General features: G+C 39.4%; 1 protein-coding gene across 2 annotated transcripts in view; it reads left to right on the top strand.

Annotated features, from left to right (window-relative positions):
• Nucleotides 1-17,688, top strand: part of Ndst3 (N-deacetylase and N-sulfotransferase 3) — a 163,163-nt gene extending 145,475 nt beyond the window's left edge. Inside the window, exons 13-14 of one of the 2 annotated variants that reach the window (XM_034501345.2) lie at nt 13,532-13,634; nt 15,754-17,688. In XM_034501345.2, the coding sequence (XP_034357236.1) occupies nt 13,532-13,634; nt 15,754-15,873 (223 nt within the window). In that variant the 3' untranslated portion in view covers nt 15,874-17,688. Of the gene's footprint in view, nt 1-1,666; nt 1,989-13,531; nt 13,635-15,753 lie in introns of those variants that run through there. The other variant, XM_076933214.1, reaches the window with a different exon arrangement.
• The last annotated feature ends 353 nt before the right edge of the window (nt 17,689-18,041 follow it).

The following is an 18,041-nucleotide window of genomic DNA, read 5'->3' as shown; positions in this document are numbered from 1 at the left end:
TGGGCAGGTGGTTTGGTTTGTTGGGGGTTTGTTTGTTGGTTGGTTTTCGTTGGTTTTCTCAGGTGGCTGATTGGAAACTGGGACTCAGGTGAGAAAAGCTAAGCAGCAGAATTTTTTTTTCTTTCTTTCTTATTTATTTATTTATTTATTTATTTACTTAATGTATGAGTACACTGTTGCTCTCTTCAGACACACCAGAAGAGGGCATCAGATCCCACTACAGATGGTTGGGAGCCACCTTGTGGTTGCTGGGAATTGAACTCAGGACCTCTGGAGGAGCAATCAGTGATCTTAAACTTTGAGTCATCTCTCCAGTCCTAAGCAGCAGAATTTTAAGGAAGTGTCAGTGCTTACACAGTGTGTGGACCTTCACGTTTGTGCCCTCAGCCTTCCTTACATCACCCTTGTCCTCCTCTGCAGTCTGTCATGAGGGCTCTGCTTGCTTGCATCTCAACTGAGCAACTCGGCAGAGGCACTGAGATGGGCGGAGTATAAACCATATTCTTACTATATATTTCTCTTTTTTTTTGTTTTTTTTTTTGTTTGTTTGTTTGTTTGTTTGATTTTTCGAGACAGGGTTTCTCTGTGTAGCCCTGGCTGTCCTGGAACTCACTCTGTAGACCAGGCTGGCCTTGAACTCAGAAATCTGCCTGCCTCCGCCTCCCAAGTGCTGGGATTAAAGGTGTGCGCCACCACGCCCGGCTTTACTATATATTTCTTAATTCTAGGATTAATGGGTCGAGCCTTAAAGAAACTTTAAAAGACTATATTATGAAATACTTCTACTGTGCATTTCTTAAAGCATGAATAGTCTTAATGTTTATTATGTAAAATATAAAATTATATAAAAATATATTATTAGCATATTTTTATTAATTTAAGAATTTCATGCAATATATTTTGATTATTTTCATCTCCCTTCTCCTCCCCCAACCTCATCCATATGCAGCCTACATCAGCATCCCTCTTCCAACTATACGACTTTTCCATTTCCCTCCACATTTAATATCATCATCGTCATCAATTTCTTTGGTCATTTCACCCCTCCCCCAACTCCTCCCAGATAAAACTCAGTCCCACAAATGATCTGAGTTGGCATCTGCTGTTGCACTCTATTCCATGACAATTTGTAAAACTGAGGAAAAGGTTTCTTCTTCCTTTCAGCACCGCTTGCAATAAAGAGTTGGCAGAAAGACATCAAACCCTGCATATATAGTGTACCAACCATGTGTAGAGATGTGTTAGACATTCTGGTTTAGAAGCCAAAGGATACTGTAACTCTGAAGTTTCAAGCTTTCTTCCCAGGAGTCTCTTACTTGCTGTTACCATTCACCTGCTGGGCCAGTTTTCTATACCTCTAGTATGGCCAGTTTTGTGGCGTTTTAGTTCAACAATTGATAGACGCTGGCCTTAAGTATTTAACATTCAACTTAACCTTAAAGAAAACTGAGTGCTTTTAGTTTACAGTTAGAAATTCAAGTCCACTTTCTGCTTTCTGCTTTAAGTATCTCTTTGAAAAAGAAAGCTTTTATTTTCTAAACGATTTTCTATTTCAAGTTGGCTTATCTTTGTGTCTTTTTATAGGGTATCTGGCAAGGTATTGTGTTTCAGGGAAAAAAAAAAGAAGTAAAGTAGTCTATAAAGACATAATTTCTTTTTCTTGTAGAGTGGTCCTTGACCTGCATGCTGTGTGTTTGTCCTCTCTGCATCCTGCTCAGCAGAGAGCTTTTTTATTCATCTCGATTGCTGGAAAAGGCAATGTGAACTTGAGAGACGGACAATCAAAGAAACATACTATATACAAAGGACTGTGGGTCACTGTGCACCTGGAATGTAGCTAGCTAAAATTACCCATTATGTGATTCTCTTACCTAGTCTGGCAAGTAGCAAGGTAAGATAGCTGTAATCTGTGAAAGCAGTTTCGGGGCCAGCAGGGCTGCCCTCACTGTCGCCTTGCTGACTTAGATAATGTACTTCCAGGGTGTCTCTTTCCACGTTTTCTTGTCAGACATTGATTGGCCTGACACACCTTTTAAAAACCTGCTGTGCACTTGTTGTAGGATATTTGGATAATGCATCGTATTGTCCTTGACTTGAAATGGTTCTGCCCTCACCCTGTGCCCTTCTAGGTTGTTTATCTGGATCCTGTTCTAACAATTCCTCCCTCCCATCAGAGTCTCTGTGACACAATGGGTGTTTCTCGATGCTTTGGAAATGTGGCCTGACTGTGAGAAGAAAATGCATTTCAGAAATACCATTGACACAACCACCAAGAGACTTCGATGTGTACACTTTAGCATTGCTTAAACTACTGATGATAGTGAAGATTATCTGGTTTGGGTACAAAAAGAAAAAAAAAAAAAGAAAAGAACTATGTTATCATTGGACCACTCACTCCAACACTTAGCATTTCTAGGTGACCTCTTGTGGATACACTATATAATCTTTTATTTTATTGGATATTTTCCTTATTTACATTTCAAATGTTATTCCCTTTCTCAGTCCCCCCCCCCCCAAGCCTCCTAGTTCCTCCTTCCTCCTCCTGCTTCTATGAGGGTGTTTCCCCACCCACCCACCCACTTCCACCTCGCCACCCTGGCATTCCCCTACACTGGAGCATCAAGCCTTCACAGGACCAAGGGCCTCTCCTCCCATTGATGACTGACACCAAGGCCATCATCTGCTACATATGCAGCTGGAGCCATGGGTCCCTCCATGTGTATTCTTTGGTTGGTGGTTTAGTCCCTGGGAGCTCCAAGGGGTCTGGTTGATTGATATTGTTGTTCTTCCTATGAGGTTGCAAACTCCTTCAGCTCCTTCAGTCCTTTCTCTTAACTTCTTCATTGGGGACCCGGTGCTCAGTCCGATGGTTGGCTGTGAGCATCCTCATCTGTATCTGTCAGGCTCTGGCAAAACCTATCAGCTATATAATCTTGATATGCAGGAATATGCTAATCGATCTCTATACTGATTATCTTCAATAGAGCTCACTTAGTCACATATCAACGGTACTTTTCAAAAAGCATGGCAAAAAAGAAAAAAATCTCAATAATTAGGATATTATTTTTCCACAATGACTGTAGAAAATGTTCCAGAATTCTAAATTTTACACAGAACCACCAGATAACATATGATATTTTAAGTGACTTTCTACTGTCATGGTGGGTTTCTAATGACACTGAACATTTGGTTTTTTGTTGTTGCTGTTGTCTTGTTTTATCTGATTGTCTCGGTGAGTTTGAAATAAACGGTATAAACCTAAAACAATGTAAATCGGAGTTATCCAATCAGACTATCATTGAACAGCTGCTCAGCATAAGCTTCACCCCAACCCCTGAAAGGGTTGCCATAGTGATGCTTCATAAGTTGTGTTACATGTGTAAGAAACTGACCAGTCATTTCAGAGAAAGGAAGAGAAACAATGCCTGGCACAGATTATGCAATTCATAAACATAAACCAAAATCAAACATATGAACTTTTAATTTGCCATATATCCATTCAGAATTATCAGTGGTCAGCAGATGTTTCAAAACGCTAACCCTGCAGCTCATCTGTTGTCAGGGGCATACTTGTTCAGATTAATGAAACCATATTGTGTTGAATGAATATTTAATACTAATGCACGTTGAAAATGTCAGTAGCGGGCACTGACAATGTGAAGCCCAGGGACTGACATAGTCTGTGTTTATCTTTTGTTTTGATGTGTTTCCTGGTTGAGGCTTGGGTAAGTCACAAAGGAGTTTTGAACCCTCCTGACAATTCAGAAAATCTCCTCGTATCATTTTAATTACAGTCAAGTTAATATTGGCCAGGAAGTCCTTCCCAAATCACTGCTGATAAGCATAAGTAAACTCTGCCACGTTAAAACAGCCAAAAAGTAGCTGTGATAGGGGCTATAAATTGGTTTTCTGGATATCTACAAGAGAGCACCTGGGACAAGCTAAGTGCTGGCAAGAAAACAGAAAGCCCACTCTCATTAGTTATGATACATCCCTAAATGTTTATATAGTATAGAAACACACATTTATTTACTGAGTACCTTATATGTAGATACACATTTATATACAGCACCACAAGAACACTATGTGACTGTCACAAGAACAATATGTTATTCATATTGTTAGTTCCTACCTCTTCTTATTGAAAATAGACTTTTTTCTCATACACTATATTCAGGCTAGAGTTTCCCTTTCCCTAACTCCTCCTAATTCCTGCCCAACTTCCCACCCACCTAAATATACAGCCTTTCCTGTTCTCTCTTATTAGAAAACAGGCATCTAAGAATGAATAAATAAATATTATGATAATAATAGAGAATAAAAACAAACCTGAAGAGGACAAAGAAAACGAATGAACAGAATAAAAGGGGAAAAAGGCAAGGCTTTTGCACGAGAAACATATAGCTAGACACAGAGACACTAGCATTCACACTCAGAGAAATCCCACAAAGATACAAAATCAGAAACCATAACATACAAGCAAAAGACATGCAGGTTATGTTTTTTCAATTCCAAGACATAGGCCTGCCCTTAAGTGTACTTTGAATACCCAGTGAGGCACCATGGGAGAAAACAGTTTTTCCTTTGTGAGCAGTTGTCAACTGGAGATGACAACTTCCAGGTTACAGATGTGGGCTTGTGTCCTCTTTCCCTCTCAGCACTTAGACTCCATCTGGCTAAGACCTGTACAAGGCCCTGTGCATGCTGTCGTATTCTCTGCTCAGTTCAAATGTACATCAGTCCTGTTGTGTCTAGAAGGTTTTCTTTCCTTGGTGCCTCTCCTCTTCATTCATTCACTTAAAATTTTAAGACTGAGTGTTCCAAAGCCTCTCACTCTCTTCACTTTCTTTTTTCAGTTGTGAGTGTCTGCATTTGTTCCCATCTATTGCAGAAGGAAGCTTCTCTGATTATGGCTGACCAAGACATTGGTCTATGAGTATAATATTATTAGGAGTCGTTTTATTGCCACATTCCTCTAGCAGAAGAGTAGTGTTTGGCTTTCCACTAGGTCCCCAGCCTATCTACTCTCAGGTTCTTGGCCATACAAGCAGTGATAGGCATTTGCTCCATCTCATGGAAATGTCCTTAAATCCAATTAGATGGTGGTTGGTTACTCCCACGACTTTTATGCCACAATTATACCAGTGTATCTTTCTGTCAGGTCGCCAATATAGATCGGAGGGTTTACAGCTGGGTTGGTGTTTATCTTTCCCCTCTAGTGCCATGCAGAATAACTTCCAGAACCCTGAACACAAGCCAGTAGGGATGAAGGTTCTAGGTAGGCACTAGTTCAACTTCTCTGTGTTTAGTGAGTTATGTAGGTGTTGTCTTCAGTAATAGAGACTTACCATCATTTTGTGAAGAGCACCCAACAGATTTGACAGTTGTCTGGGTTGTTTGGAGGTTTCCATGGGGCCCCTTTGGCCAACAACTTGATGTAACCCATTCCTAGTAGTGGAAGTTTCATTTGGTGATGAGAGATGTCTAATTGGAGTTTTGTCTCCCTCATATTTTTTTTTTTTTTTTGGTGATTCTATTTCTATGTCTGTAGTATGTTACCATACAACTCCTTAAATGGCCCTTGGTTTTAACTGTCCCTCCCATATTTCCTCCCTTACCCCTTTCTTTCTTCGCCATACCTGTGTGATCTTCCCATTCCAGTCTACCCCATTTTCTATTCATAACTATCTATTCTATATCTATATCTATTCTATATCTATATCTATCCCTTTCCTAGGGAGATCTTCTCTCCCACCCAGTCCCTCACTCTATTCCTAACCTCTGTGGTTATATGAATTGTAGCCTGCTTGTCAAACACTTAACAGCTAACATCTACATATAAATGAATACATTACCATATTTACCTTTGGAGGTCTGGGTTTCATCACTCAGGATTTTTTTTCTGTCTCCATCCATTTGCCTGTGAATGTAATTGTTTCACTTTTATAACAACTAAGTAATATTCCATTGTATAAATGCACCACAATTTCTTTCTCCATTCATCTTTTGATGAGCATCTAAGCTATTTCTAATTTCTTACTATTATGAGGAGGATAGCAATGAGAACAATTGAGCAACTGTCTCTGTAGAAGCATGGGGAAGCCCTTTAGGTATACGCCCAAGAGTGGTATAGCTGGATTTGAAGTAAAGCTATTCCCAGCATCCTGCGAAATTCCCACACCAATTTCCATTCCATTGTACAAGTTTTCATCCCCTCATGCAGTGGATGAGTGTTCCTTTCACCCCTACATCCCTGCCAGCATGCACTATTTGTTTTATTGATTATTGATCTTGGCCTCTCTGACTGGTGTAAGATGAAGTCTCAAAATAATTTTGATTTAGATTTTCCTAGTAACTAAAGACAGTGTACATTTTCTTTAAGAGTTTTTCAGCCATTTGTGTTTCCTCTTTTGAGGACTCTGTTTATCTGTACTCCATTAGTTCCATTTTTTTTACAAGTTAAAAACCAAAGCACACAAAAGATATAAGCCCAAAGTCCCCTGGAAAGTGCATGGGAAAGGCAGGGTTGAAACTGTCTTTAGAATGTTATACTTTCCATCTTTGACCTCTTCCCATTTTAGCACAAGATGCTTGTATCAGAGAAAACTGATGTTGCTGTGTCTCTTCCCTAATGAAAATGACCTAACTATAACAACTGGGGTCTGTGTCAGCAAGATGGCTCAATGGGTAGAACCCTTGCCTCAAAGCCTGACAACCTGAGTTTCATCCCCAGATCCCACCTGTTGGAAAGAAATGGTTGACTACCACATAGGTGACACATACAACACATGTGTTGTGGCATGCACATGCACACAATGCAAAAATATATATGTATAAATTATATACAATGTAAAAAATTATACTTTTAATGTGGAACCTTAAAATAAGTTTTTGTATTTTACTAATTCTTTGAGTCTTTCATGTTACATATTTGATGATATTCACCTCTCTCCTTCCGACTTCTCCCATGTCTACCTTCACCTCCCGACTCACCATAGTGCGAGCCTGCTCACTTGCTTGCTTGCTTTCACTTTCAACAAATCCAGTTTGTGTTCCTCTACTACTCTTTGGGATTTTTGCCTGCTCTGGAATGTAGTCAAGAGATTTTTAAATGTCACTGTCCACACAAATGTATAACCAGATACAGATACAAATTAAAATCACATTGACATACTACTCAGTGCCAAAAAAAAAAATGGTTATACTTCCTCAAAAAATAAAACAAATGGCCATGAACCCAAAATATAATGCCAGATGTTGGCAAGAATGAGGAGAATTTCTAAACTTGTATACTGGCAGAATACACAAGTATTTGGCAAGTAGTTTTGTAGTTTTTTAAAAATTAAACACAATCTCACCAGGAGCTCAGCTTTGCTTGTAGAAATCTATCTCAAGAGAAATAAAAGTGCAAGTAAATTAAAAACTTGTAGATGAACATTCATTAGAGTAGAAGTATTTATTTTATCTAAAACCAACAAACAATCCAAATTCCTATTACCTGGTACATGAATTAACTTTCCATGCCAGGAAAAAAAAGGAAATATTAATAAATGATGAAGTTAAGACCTCAGTATGTAACATATACCAATAATTTAAGCACTTGGAAGCCAAGGCAAGAAGACTGGTGTGAGTTTAAGGCCAGCCTGATCTATATTGTATGTATCAGATTATCCTGGACTACATAGCAAGAACCTGTCTTAGTGATGATGATGATGATGATGATGATGATGATGATGATGATGATAAAAGAGATGGAAATCAAGGATTGTGATTGAAATCAGGGACTGTCTGAGCATGATTGGGTTTGGATTTGGTTTTTGAGAGGTGATAGAAATGTTGCAAAGCTGTGATAATTTTACTATCATTTGATTATATATATAAAATAACATGCAACTATTATGAAATTTAAATTAAACCTTGAAAAGGCTAGCAAATATATATGCATAAATATTCTGCTCTTGTCCTGTATTCATAACATAAATTATGATGTTTCGATTTTGAAAAATGCATCTGCTTTAGTTTCTCATGGAAATACAATAGCAAGTTGAAGGTATTTCAGACAAACTTTCTAAGTGTCCTCTGGATGCTCTCCAGCATCTGTTCATCAAAGAAAAATGGTGTTTTCACTAATGCTGAAATGTGAAGACTGTCATTGTCCTCAGAGAATCTTTCTTCCCCTGAACCCAAGTTGCCTTTATTATTTCTACATATCCCCAGGTGGTTTTCTTCACAAGCTTACAAGCATTTTTATCCTCTCTAACTTTACTCTTTAATTCAAGTTTATTAATAACCATCGTATACATGACTCTGGGGACATGATGATGGACTATTTTTAACTCCATTGTGGGACAGCCACAAGGTCAGACACTAAGCAGTATATTACACTTCATTTGAAGACTCATTTCCTGATATCCTTGGAAGGAGGGACCCAGGTATAAAATGACTACAAGTGCCAACATTAGAAAGGCTGTTTTCCCTCCATGTTCCCTCAGACACCGTGGCACTGATGTGATTCTTGGCAGAAAGACCATTACTGATTTTTTTTTTGAATAGATGTCAAACTTTGTCATTTAGGCTCTGAAATAATATTATGTCCTCAGCCGTACAGTGACCTTCATAGACCTTCGTCTTTTCTTCATGATTGTTTTTTGTAAGCAATCAAACCCAATGATTCCTCAGGCCACCTGAAGAACAGACACAATGGCTTGCCTTCATTCTCTATATTCACACTGCTAACTTACACATACACATACTACCCTAGGTGCTGGTTACAAACACACACACACACACACACACACACACACACACAAATATATATACATACATACATGTAGTAATAGAAGATGACCTCACTAAGAGCCATGATAATGGCACATCCTGTTTTGAGAAAGTCTTGTATTCCCCAAACCAACAATTTGAGGGGATGTTTCCCATGAGAAGCACTTGGATTTTGTTTGATGCTGTGTGGATATTGGGGGAGCACCATCACCCCATGTGACATAACTCCATTAAAAATATGCATATGCAATGGTGACACATGCCTTTAATCCCAGCACTCTTGAGGCAGAAACAGGTGGATCTCTGAGTTTGAGGCCACCCTGGTCTGCAGAGTGAGTTCCAGGACAGCCAGGCCTACAAAGAGAAACCCTGTCTTGAGCAACCACTCTAGAAATCAGTCTGGCAGTTCCTCAGAAAATTGAACATAGTACTACCCGAGGACCCAGCTATACCACTCCTGGGCATATACCCAGGAGATGCACCAACATGTAATAAGGACACATGCTCCACTATGTTTATAGCAGCCTTATTTATAATAGCCAGAAGCTGGAAACAACCCAGATATCCCTCAACAGAGGAATGAATAAAGGAAATGTGGTGCATTTACACAATGGAATACTACTCATCTATTAAAAACAATAACTTCATGAAATTCTCAAATAAATGGAACTTGGAAATATCATTCTGAGTGACCTAACCCAATCACAAAAGAACATACATGGTATGCACTCACTGATAAGTAAATATTAGCCCAGAAGCTCAGAATAGCCAAGATACAACTCACAGACCACATGAAGCTCAAGAAGAAGGAAGACCAAAGTATGGATGCTTCAGTCCTTCTTAGAAGGAAGAACAAAATAGTCACAGGAGGAAATATGGAGATAAAGTGTAGACCAGATACTGAAGGAAAGGCTATTCAGAGACTCCTGGGGCTCCACCCCATATACAGTCAACAAATCTAGACTCGATTGCGGATGACATGGCTGTCTCCTGAGAGGCTCTGCCAGCCTGACAAATACAGAGGTGGATTCTTGCAGCCAGCCATTGGACTGAGCGTGATTTCATTGGTGGAGGAGTTGGAGAAGGGACTGAAGGAGTCAAGGGGGGTTGCAGCCCCATGGAGGGAACAACAATGTCAACCAGCCAGACCCCCTGAAATCCCCAAGGACTGGACCACCAACCAAAGAGTACACATGGAGGGACCTATGGCTCCGGCCCCCACATATGTGGTAGAGGATAGCCTTGTTGGTCATCAGTGAGAGGAGCAAGCCTTGGTTCTGTGGGGGCTTGATGCCCCAGTGTAGGGAAATGCCAGGGCAGGAAGGCAGGGGGAATGGGTAAGTGGGATATGGGGTTTCTGGAGGGGAGACCTGGAAAGGGGATAACATTTGAAATGTAAATAAAGAAAATATCCAATAATAGGGAAGAGAGAGAGTGAGAGAGAGAGAGATCAGGAAATGTTTGTGTTCACATGTGACCTAACCTGGACTTTCCAGAGCTTGCCTGGCTTCTGGTGATCTCACAATTACTCACAAGACATACTTTCTTGCTCTGTTGCCCAGGAAACTGGAAAATAAATGGTTGTAGCCAGAAAAAAGAAAGAAAGAAAGAAAGAAAGACAGAAAGAAAGAAAGAAAGAAAGAAAGAAAGGACGGAAGGAAGGAAGGAAGAAAAGAGAAAAGAAAAACCAAAAAGGAAAAAACTATGTATGTGTGTGCACACACACAATGTATATATAAAATGCATGTACACATATGTTATGTTTAAGTTGCCACATATTTTCCCCTGTGTTTGTCTCACACATATGAATGTTATTTGTCCCTCCTCCCCACCCATAACCAAAGTCCCCTCCGTTTTCCCATTAGCCCTTCGTCTTTCATACTCCAAATACATTTTGTTTTCAATACACATATTTATAATTTTTCCCTAGCCTCTAGTTTTCTCTTTCTTTTCTGAAGTTTCTTCAGAAAAAAACAACATTGTAATTTTAACACATATGAAATTATAATTTTATAATTTAGCTTAGAAAATATTTGCCTAACCTAAGGGTATGAAGATGTTTTGCGTAGGGTGAGGATATGGGTTAGTTGATAAAGAGCTTGCTTAACCTGCAGGAGGCCCTGGGTTTGTTCCTTAGCACGGCATGAAACAGGGGCGCTGGAGTACACACCTGTAATCAAAGCACTACAAACTCTAGAGGTAGAAGCAGGAGAATCAGTAATTCAAGGTCCTCCCTGGATACCTAGTAAGTTTGAGGCCAACTTGTGATCCAAAGATCTTTCCTCAAAAGAAAAGATTTAAAATGTTCTAAATTTTTCTTCCAAAATTTTTGCAGTTTTAACTTAAACATTTGGGTCAGTGATCCATTTGATGCTCGATTTTTCCCCCAGTGTGATGCAACCGTCAGTGTTCCTTATTTTTCATGTAAATCCACATTTTTGTCTAGGACAGTTTGCTTTAGTCCCTTCATTGAATTGGAGTCTTCCTATTTGTTAAAATCATTGACCTTGGATATAGAGGCCTCTCTGTGCATTCTTCATTTCGTCCACTACTTCATCCCTGTGTGGATGGTGGAGGTCTCTGTTCACTTCATCCCTGTGAGGATGGTGGAGGTCTCTGTTTACTTCATCCCTGTGCGGATGGTGGAGGTCTCTATTTACTTCATCCCTGTGAGGATAGTGGAGGTCTCTGTTTTGCCTCATTGGCCGGTCTCTTTGTGAATCCTTCATCTGGCTCCACTGGTCCATCATTGTGACTGTGAGCCATGAGCCACACTGATTGCTCACCATTCAGGAGGCATTGAGATGACACAGTACGAGATCTCCACCTCTGCTCTTTCTCTCTAACTTCTTAAACTGTTTTAGTTCATGCAGGTCCTTTATATTTTATATGTATTTCAAAGTCATTTTCTATTTCTACAAAGAACAAGAGAGTCTAGTAAAGTTTTAATTGGAATCACATGAATCTGTATGTAATGTTTGAGCCAGCTGATTTTAAGTATTTAGTCTTGACTGTGGATATAGGAGAGCACCCATTTGGTTAGGCCTTCTGTCTTAGAGTTTCTATTGCTGCGACAAAATGCCATGACCAGAAAGCAAGTTGAAGAAGAAAGGGTTTATTCAGCTTATAATTCCACATTGCCGTTCATCACCAAAGGAAGTCAGGACAGGAACTTGATCAAGCAGGGTAGGGACCTGGAGACAGGAGCTGATGCAGAAGCCATGGAGAAATGCTGCCTACTGGCATGCTTCCTTCTCATGGCTTGCTCGGCCTGGATTCTTATAGAACTGAGGACAGCCAGCCCAGGGATGGAACCACCCACAATGGACTGGACCCTCCCCCACTGATCACTAATTTAAAAAATACCCTACAGCTGGACCTTATGCAGGCAATTGAAGTACCTCTCAACTGAGACACCTTCCTCTCTAAGGACTCACTTGTGCCAAGATGACACCCAAAACCAGCCAGTACCCCTTCTCTGCTTTTGTATTTTTCAGTGGTGGAGTTCTTACACCTGGTTTTTGTTCATTTTATTTTTAGGCCCTTCAACATTATAATTCAAATGTTTTAATTTAAATTTTATTATAACTTAAACATGATTTTCATTTAAATTTCCAAAATTGATCATAGGATGAGGTTAAAGTCGAGTCTTGAAAGTAGGCTTCTGAGTAGTGTATACTGAGCGCCAAAGGAAGTGGAACCCTACGTAATTCTTCCTAGTGGAGAAGCAACCGTGACAGTGGAATCACTGAATAACAGGGGTGAAGGAGTTAGCACTGCCGCTCCCTCTACGGTGGCAGCTTACAACTAAGCCTAGGAATCACTGTTTTGCTTACAACAAACAACTCAAAGAGACATGTGTAAAATATTGGACCTTGAACATAGAATCAGGAAGCCTAGATTTGAACTCAGCAAAATACTGAGGGGACAGATTGTCCACAGAAACTAGACCTTAACAAACATTTTCTTTATTTCATTATTTTCTCTCTCTCTCTCTCCCTCCTTGCCTTCCTTCTCTCTCTCTGCAGAGAGAGAGAGAAGAGAGAGAGAGAGAGAGACCCACTGTGTAGCTCTGCCTGTTTTTGAATTCTTGTTGTAGACAAGACTGACCCTGAACTCATATAGATGGTACTGGCTTTGCCTCCTGAGTAGTGGGACTAAAGACATACGCACCACACCAGCCCCATTGTCTATCTTATATTTAGTGAATATACACAAAACAAAACACTGTGCTATTACTTTCTAAAGAGCTATAAGACAGGCCCAAATGAGAAGAGATGTGAACAAATTAGTGTTGTAAGTGGAGATGTAAATTTAGCATATTATCATTGTTTTGTAATTATGGAAAATAAATCTGTTTATAGGCAGTTTTTGCTTTAGTGCTAACCTCATGCAGAAATTAAAAAGATTACTAGACAGAACTTCAGTGGATTATAGCTAGAGAATTCAAATTTTAACTCCAAAGTACAAAAGGCTTGTTTGACTTTGGGGGTGGGGGAAGACTGCTGCTAAGAGACAAATTTCTATTAGTAGGAAATCTTCTGGAAATTGTTCTATTAAGAACCTGGCAAACTCACAAATATGACAGATGGGCTGAAAATTAGGAAGTGTATGCTAGAAGACTTTATATAAGAGGTTATATGAAGAAAACATCCCTCATTTCCCTGATTATGGATTGATAGCTGCTCATTGTAGCTTATGAACTGCTTGAATAATACTTCTTTTTAATTTGGTCCCCTTTTTCTATTTCTAGGTTTGATTCTCATAAAGGCTTCTGGTGTCAACTGCTGGAAGAAGGGAAAACAAAATGCCTTGGGAAGAGTAAAGGAAGAAAATACCCGCCGATGGACTCCGATGTAAGTGTGGAACCCGAAAACATAAAACATGGCAAGGATAAACAATAATGATAATATCACACACAAGCTAGAAGCCAGACGGGCCCCTCCTGCCTTCTTGTGCACTTTGTGTTACAGACTTACTTCCTTCACAAGAACAGGGAGGCATCGTTGGAGCAAGGACCCTTAGCTGTGACTACACCATAAAGAAAGTATCACCTCTACCTAACAAGCATTACTGACCCAGCCGGAGAAGGGAGGGAGGAGGAGGAGAGGAGGGGACAGAAACTGGGTTGAAACTTACCGCATCTTATTATGTAAATGTATGAAAGCTGTCAGACAATTAAAAGTGGGAAATAATAAGATACAAAATACAGTATTTCAGAGAAAGACAACGGTATTAAAATAATACAAATTACTATAAGTAAATAAATACATACATTCAATCAATCAGTCAGTCAATAAATAAATAAATAAAGGGTGGGAAAGAGTGCTACACTACTAAAGGTTCCTGCCACCTGTGCCATATATGCTGGGAAGGAAAAACCAACGGGTTTGAACTCTCCTCTGACATCCCCTGTGCCAGGACATGTGCACACACACACACACACACACACACACACACACACAAGAAAATGCAATTAAATAACATCTTAATTAAAATTAAAAGTAGTTTTTGTGTTTTGATATAGCTCGGTTGGTGTGTTGATGTTTCCATTTACATAATTAATATCTGCATTACCAGAATGAAAGAAAGTAGAATTTGTGACTATAAATCTGAAAAGCAGGTAACACGAAGAATGATAACCACAGAAGAATGATCCCTGCTGAGCGGAAATTGCACTGCTAAAAATGTCAGCGAAGCCATGACAGGAAATATTTCAACCAGAAATTGAAAAAATATTTTCTGTTTTCAATGTCAAATAATTCTGTGGAACACGCATTATAATGTTAGCTGCTAGTATAATATAGTAAGCTTTTAACTGTTAGAATGTTAGTGAGACAAGATAATTAACATACCTCTCAATTGTCGAGCACACCAGCACATAGTCTGTGAGAAATGGACACGTTCATGGTGTTACCCAGTATTTTGTTTATTCTGCTCAGAAAAATGACATGGTGCACTGTAATTCTCACAGTCTGTGTGCCCTGTATTTTTCCTTTATGCTTATTTTGCATGTGCTAATATTTGCTCGTAGTATATTTAGCATATACTTTGACTATAAGAATCTAACTTGATTATTATAGTTGTTTTAGAACTCAGAAATTTAAATATATGGGAACTTTTTCTTACAGTGTTCAATACCTTATGTTAACTGACAATCCCAAGGTGGTCAAAATTTCTCAGTGATCTACATTTATTTGACAAATTTTTATCCTTCAAGGTTTGGAGGACTGTTTGTTATACTAGTCTGATAGACAGGACCTCAGTGAGGTCACAATTAAAGTCTGTACAGAAGGCATAGGAACAGGAGGGACCTATTTTCATAAAGAAATTACACTGTAAGAGATCTATTCTGTTTGAGTGACTATCAAAATATACCATGAGATCACTGTGAAAACAGAATACACTAAACGCTATTGAGAGGTAATTTCTTCAGTTTCAAGTAAAATAAAAATATAAAATATAATAATTTTTACATCAAAGCTACTTCTGTATATAGTTATTAAAACTAAGTCTATCACTAAGGTATATCTTAGCATTTGTTTTACTCTGGTCTAACATAGACAAAAGTGAGGTACTGTATAAAACCGGTGCTAGTCTAGCTAACAAGAAAAACATGGCCATAGATGTCAACAAGGTTACTCTGTAAATATATGCTAAGTTTACTTAAAGGAATAAAGTGTCTGACACTGTATAAAAAGTCTTCAAACTGGAGGCTCCACAGAAGGGTGGAAACACGAACCTGACTCAAGTAGCAAGCGTTGCCACACAGTGGCCACCTCTCCTACTTCAGACTCCAGAAAAAAAAAAAAAAAAAAAAAAGGAAAGTATCCCTGGGTGTGGCCAACACAGTTCAAGTGCTTCGCCCACATCTCAACCCATATCTGGTACACAAGGTACTTATTTCAGCAGAGTCAACATGCACGGAATGTATTTTAGTAAAATAAAATATCTGTTTCTCCTTCCTTCACACAGAGCAGAGCGTTTCTGTCCAGCTACTACCGGGACCACAACGTGGAGCTCTCAAAGCTGCTGCACAGGCTGGGGCAGCCTCTGCCCTCGTGGCTGAGACAGGAACTGCAGAAAGTGAGATAGCATGGAGAAGACAACAGGAATCTGGCACAGACCTCATCCAGAGCTCACAGACGCTACCAAAAAGCTGTCAATCACATACCTCTGCATCACGGAAAACAAGCGAGACTCTTCCATGTGCTGGCATATGGATGACTGTGGAGGGTCGGGCATAAAAAGTATCTTTAAGAAGCTCCCAGGCTTATGGCCGTCCTCTTAACCCATATCTGATTCGTGTGGAACAGCAACCAGCATAAATTTTAAAACAAAACAAAAACCGGAAACGCTGACACAGACCTGTTCCATTTCATAGTAATATTTACAATTTTTGTATCTCAGCTACAGTTGTATTTCTGTAGATAGATTTCTGGACCACTGTTTGACTGTAAAATGTTTTCTTACTTGATTCTGTGAAGTATCCTATAAACATCACGACGTAGAATTCAAAAAGTGTGACAAATGCTGCCAGCATAGGCCATCCATGGTTGTGCGGGAGAACAGGGTTGGGGAGCAGTCTGTGGGCTTTGTCTCCAAACAGAGAAGCAAAGGAGGTGGTTCTCCTTGTACACAGTCCAGTGCGCTCTTGCTGATAGAGCTCTGGATTGTAAGCTTGGCAGACAGTAAACAGAAACCCATTCTTACATCAAGATAGTGAGTGTTAATGGAAGAGCATTGACTAACTCCTCTGAGAGAGAGAGATGGTAAGCATATAAAGATACACCACTGAGAACTCTCTGCTTTTCTGCTGTAAGCTGCTGGTCTGTTCTGGCCACCTCCAGTTGTACCAAAATGCATGTGGAGTCTGCAGGACGTGTTCTCTCTGAATCATAGCAACCTTTAAATGTGCAGAACAAAGGCTAGAAAAATGGGCTCTGTGGTTGGGGGCACTGACTGTTCTTCTAAAGGACCCAGATTGAAATTCCAGCACCCACATGGTAGCTCACAACTGCCTGTAACTCCCAAGATCTGGCACTCTCACACAGACAAACATGCAGGCAAAACACCAATGCACATAAAATACAGGTTAAAAAATTTTAAAGTCTTCATAAATCTGCAGAGCAGCTACTGAGCTAACTCTACTGGCTAAAAACTAAGGACAGTTCCTTGAGGTGTTTAATTAAAGTACTCAGATTTAAATTATTGCAAAACTGCATTTTTCCATGCAATCCCAAAGAAAATTGTGTAATGTACTGGCTTGTGTGACAATGGACTCATATACAAATTTTCATCTAATATATAAAATGATGGTTGTGCTTCAAGGGTGGAGCAAGCAGGTAAAGTCCCATGTTTGAAAATACCTCACATATTGTCCCTATCTTTGCCCAACAGCAGAGCATCGTCACCTGTATGAACTGTTTACGATAAGAATCACAGGGAGTACAAGGATGAGCTTGGCTCTCGAAATATATCTAATTTAAATTAGACACATGATGAGTCGTGGATTCAAAACAAGAGTACAGTAGATCACACTTCCCTGTGTTAAAATAGACTTAATTTTATTGTAATTGACACATATGTAAATATAAGGAGAACATTCCTCGTTGTGACTGCACACACTCCTAAAAAGTATTCTACAAGGTATGTTTAGAAAAACGATATGCCAGAAAACCAATGGCCTGAATATTTCTGTCTGTCATTCCCATGCATAAAACTCTTGCAGCTATTTGCCAGTTAAAAAACAAGAGTGAAGGGCCCCCAATCACTACTTACTTCCTTATATCCTTATTTCCACAATTATTGATTTCTCTATTTAAAGTTTTCCCATCATTTACAAACTCAAAGAATACAGTGATTAAAAAAAAAAAAAAAAAAAAAAAAAAAAAAAAAAAAAACCAGAAAGAGTTGGCTAAACAACCAAATTTTAAGAACCCTAACTGAGAGGCCAAATCAAAATACAGTGAAATGAGTTGTCCCTCTTATGGCTGCCACTTTGAAAGCAACACCTGCCAAGCCCAGCGGGACAATCATCCCTCACATCCGTATCCATTAATTTAAGAAAATTGGCTCAAGGGGTCATGAGACCCAACAGCTCCAGCTGTTAGTCTCACTGGTGACAACGTGTCAGCTCAGGAATCAAGTGGGGAAATAAGCTGACATATGTCTCCACCTTTGAACCTCTAGATAAATTGGTTACTGACACCCTTTAATGTAGGGAGACAGTGCCTGTAAAATAAATGGCAAAAATAGCACTT

This window comes from Arvicanthis niloticus, chromosome 4 (assembly GCF_011762505.2).
Source record: "Arvicanthis niloticus isolate mArvNil1 chromosome 4, mArvNil1.pat.X, whole genome shotgun sequence".
In the NCBI taxonomy this organism is placed as follows: Eukaryota; Metazoa; Chordata; class Mammalia; order Rodentia; family Muridae; genus Arvicanthis; species Arvicanthis niloticus.
This window is presented reverse-complemented; position numbering and strand designations above follow the sequence as displayed.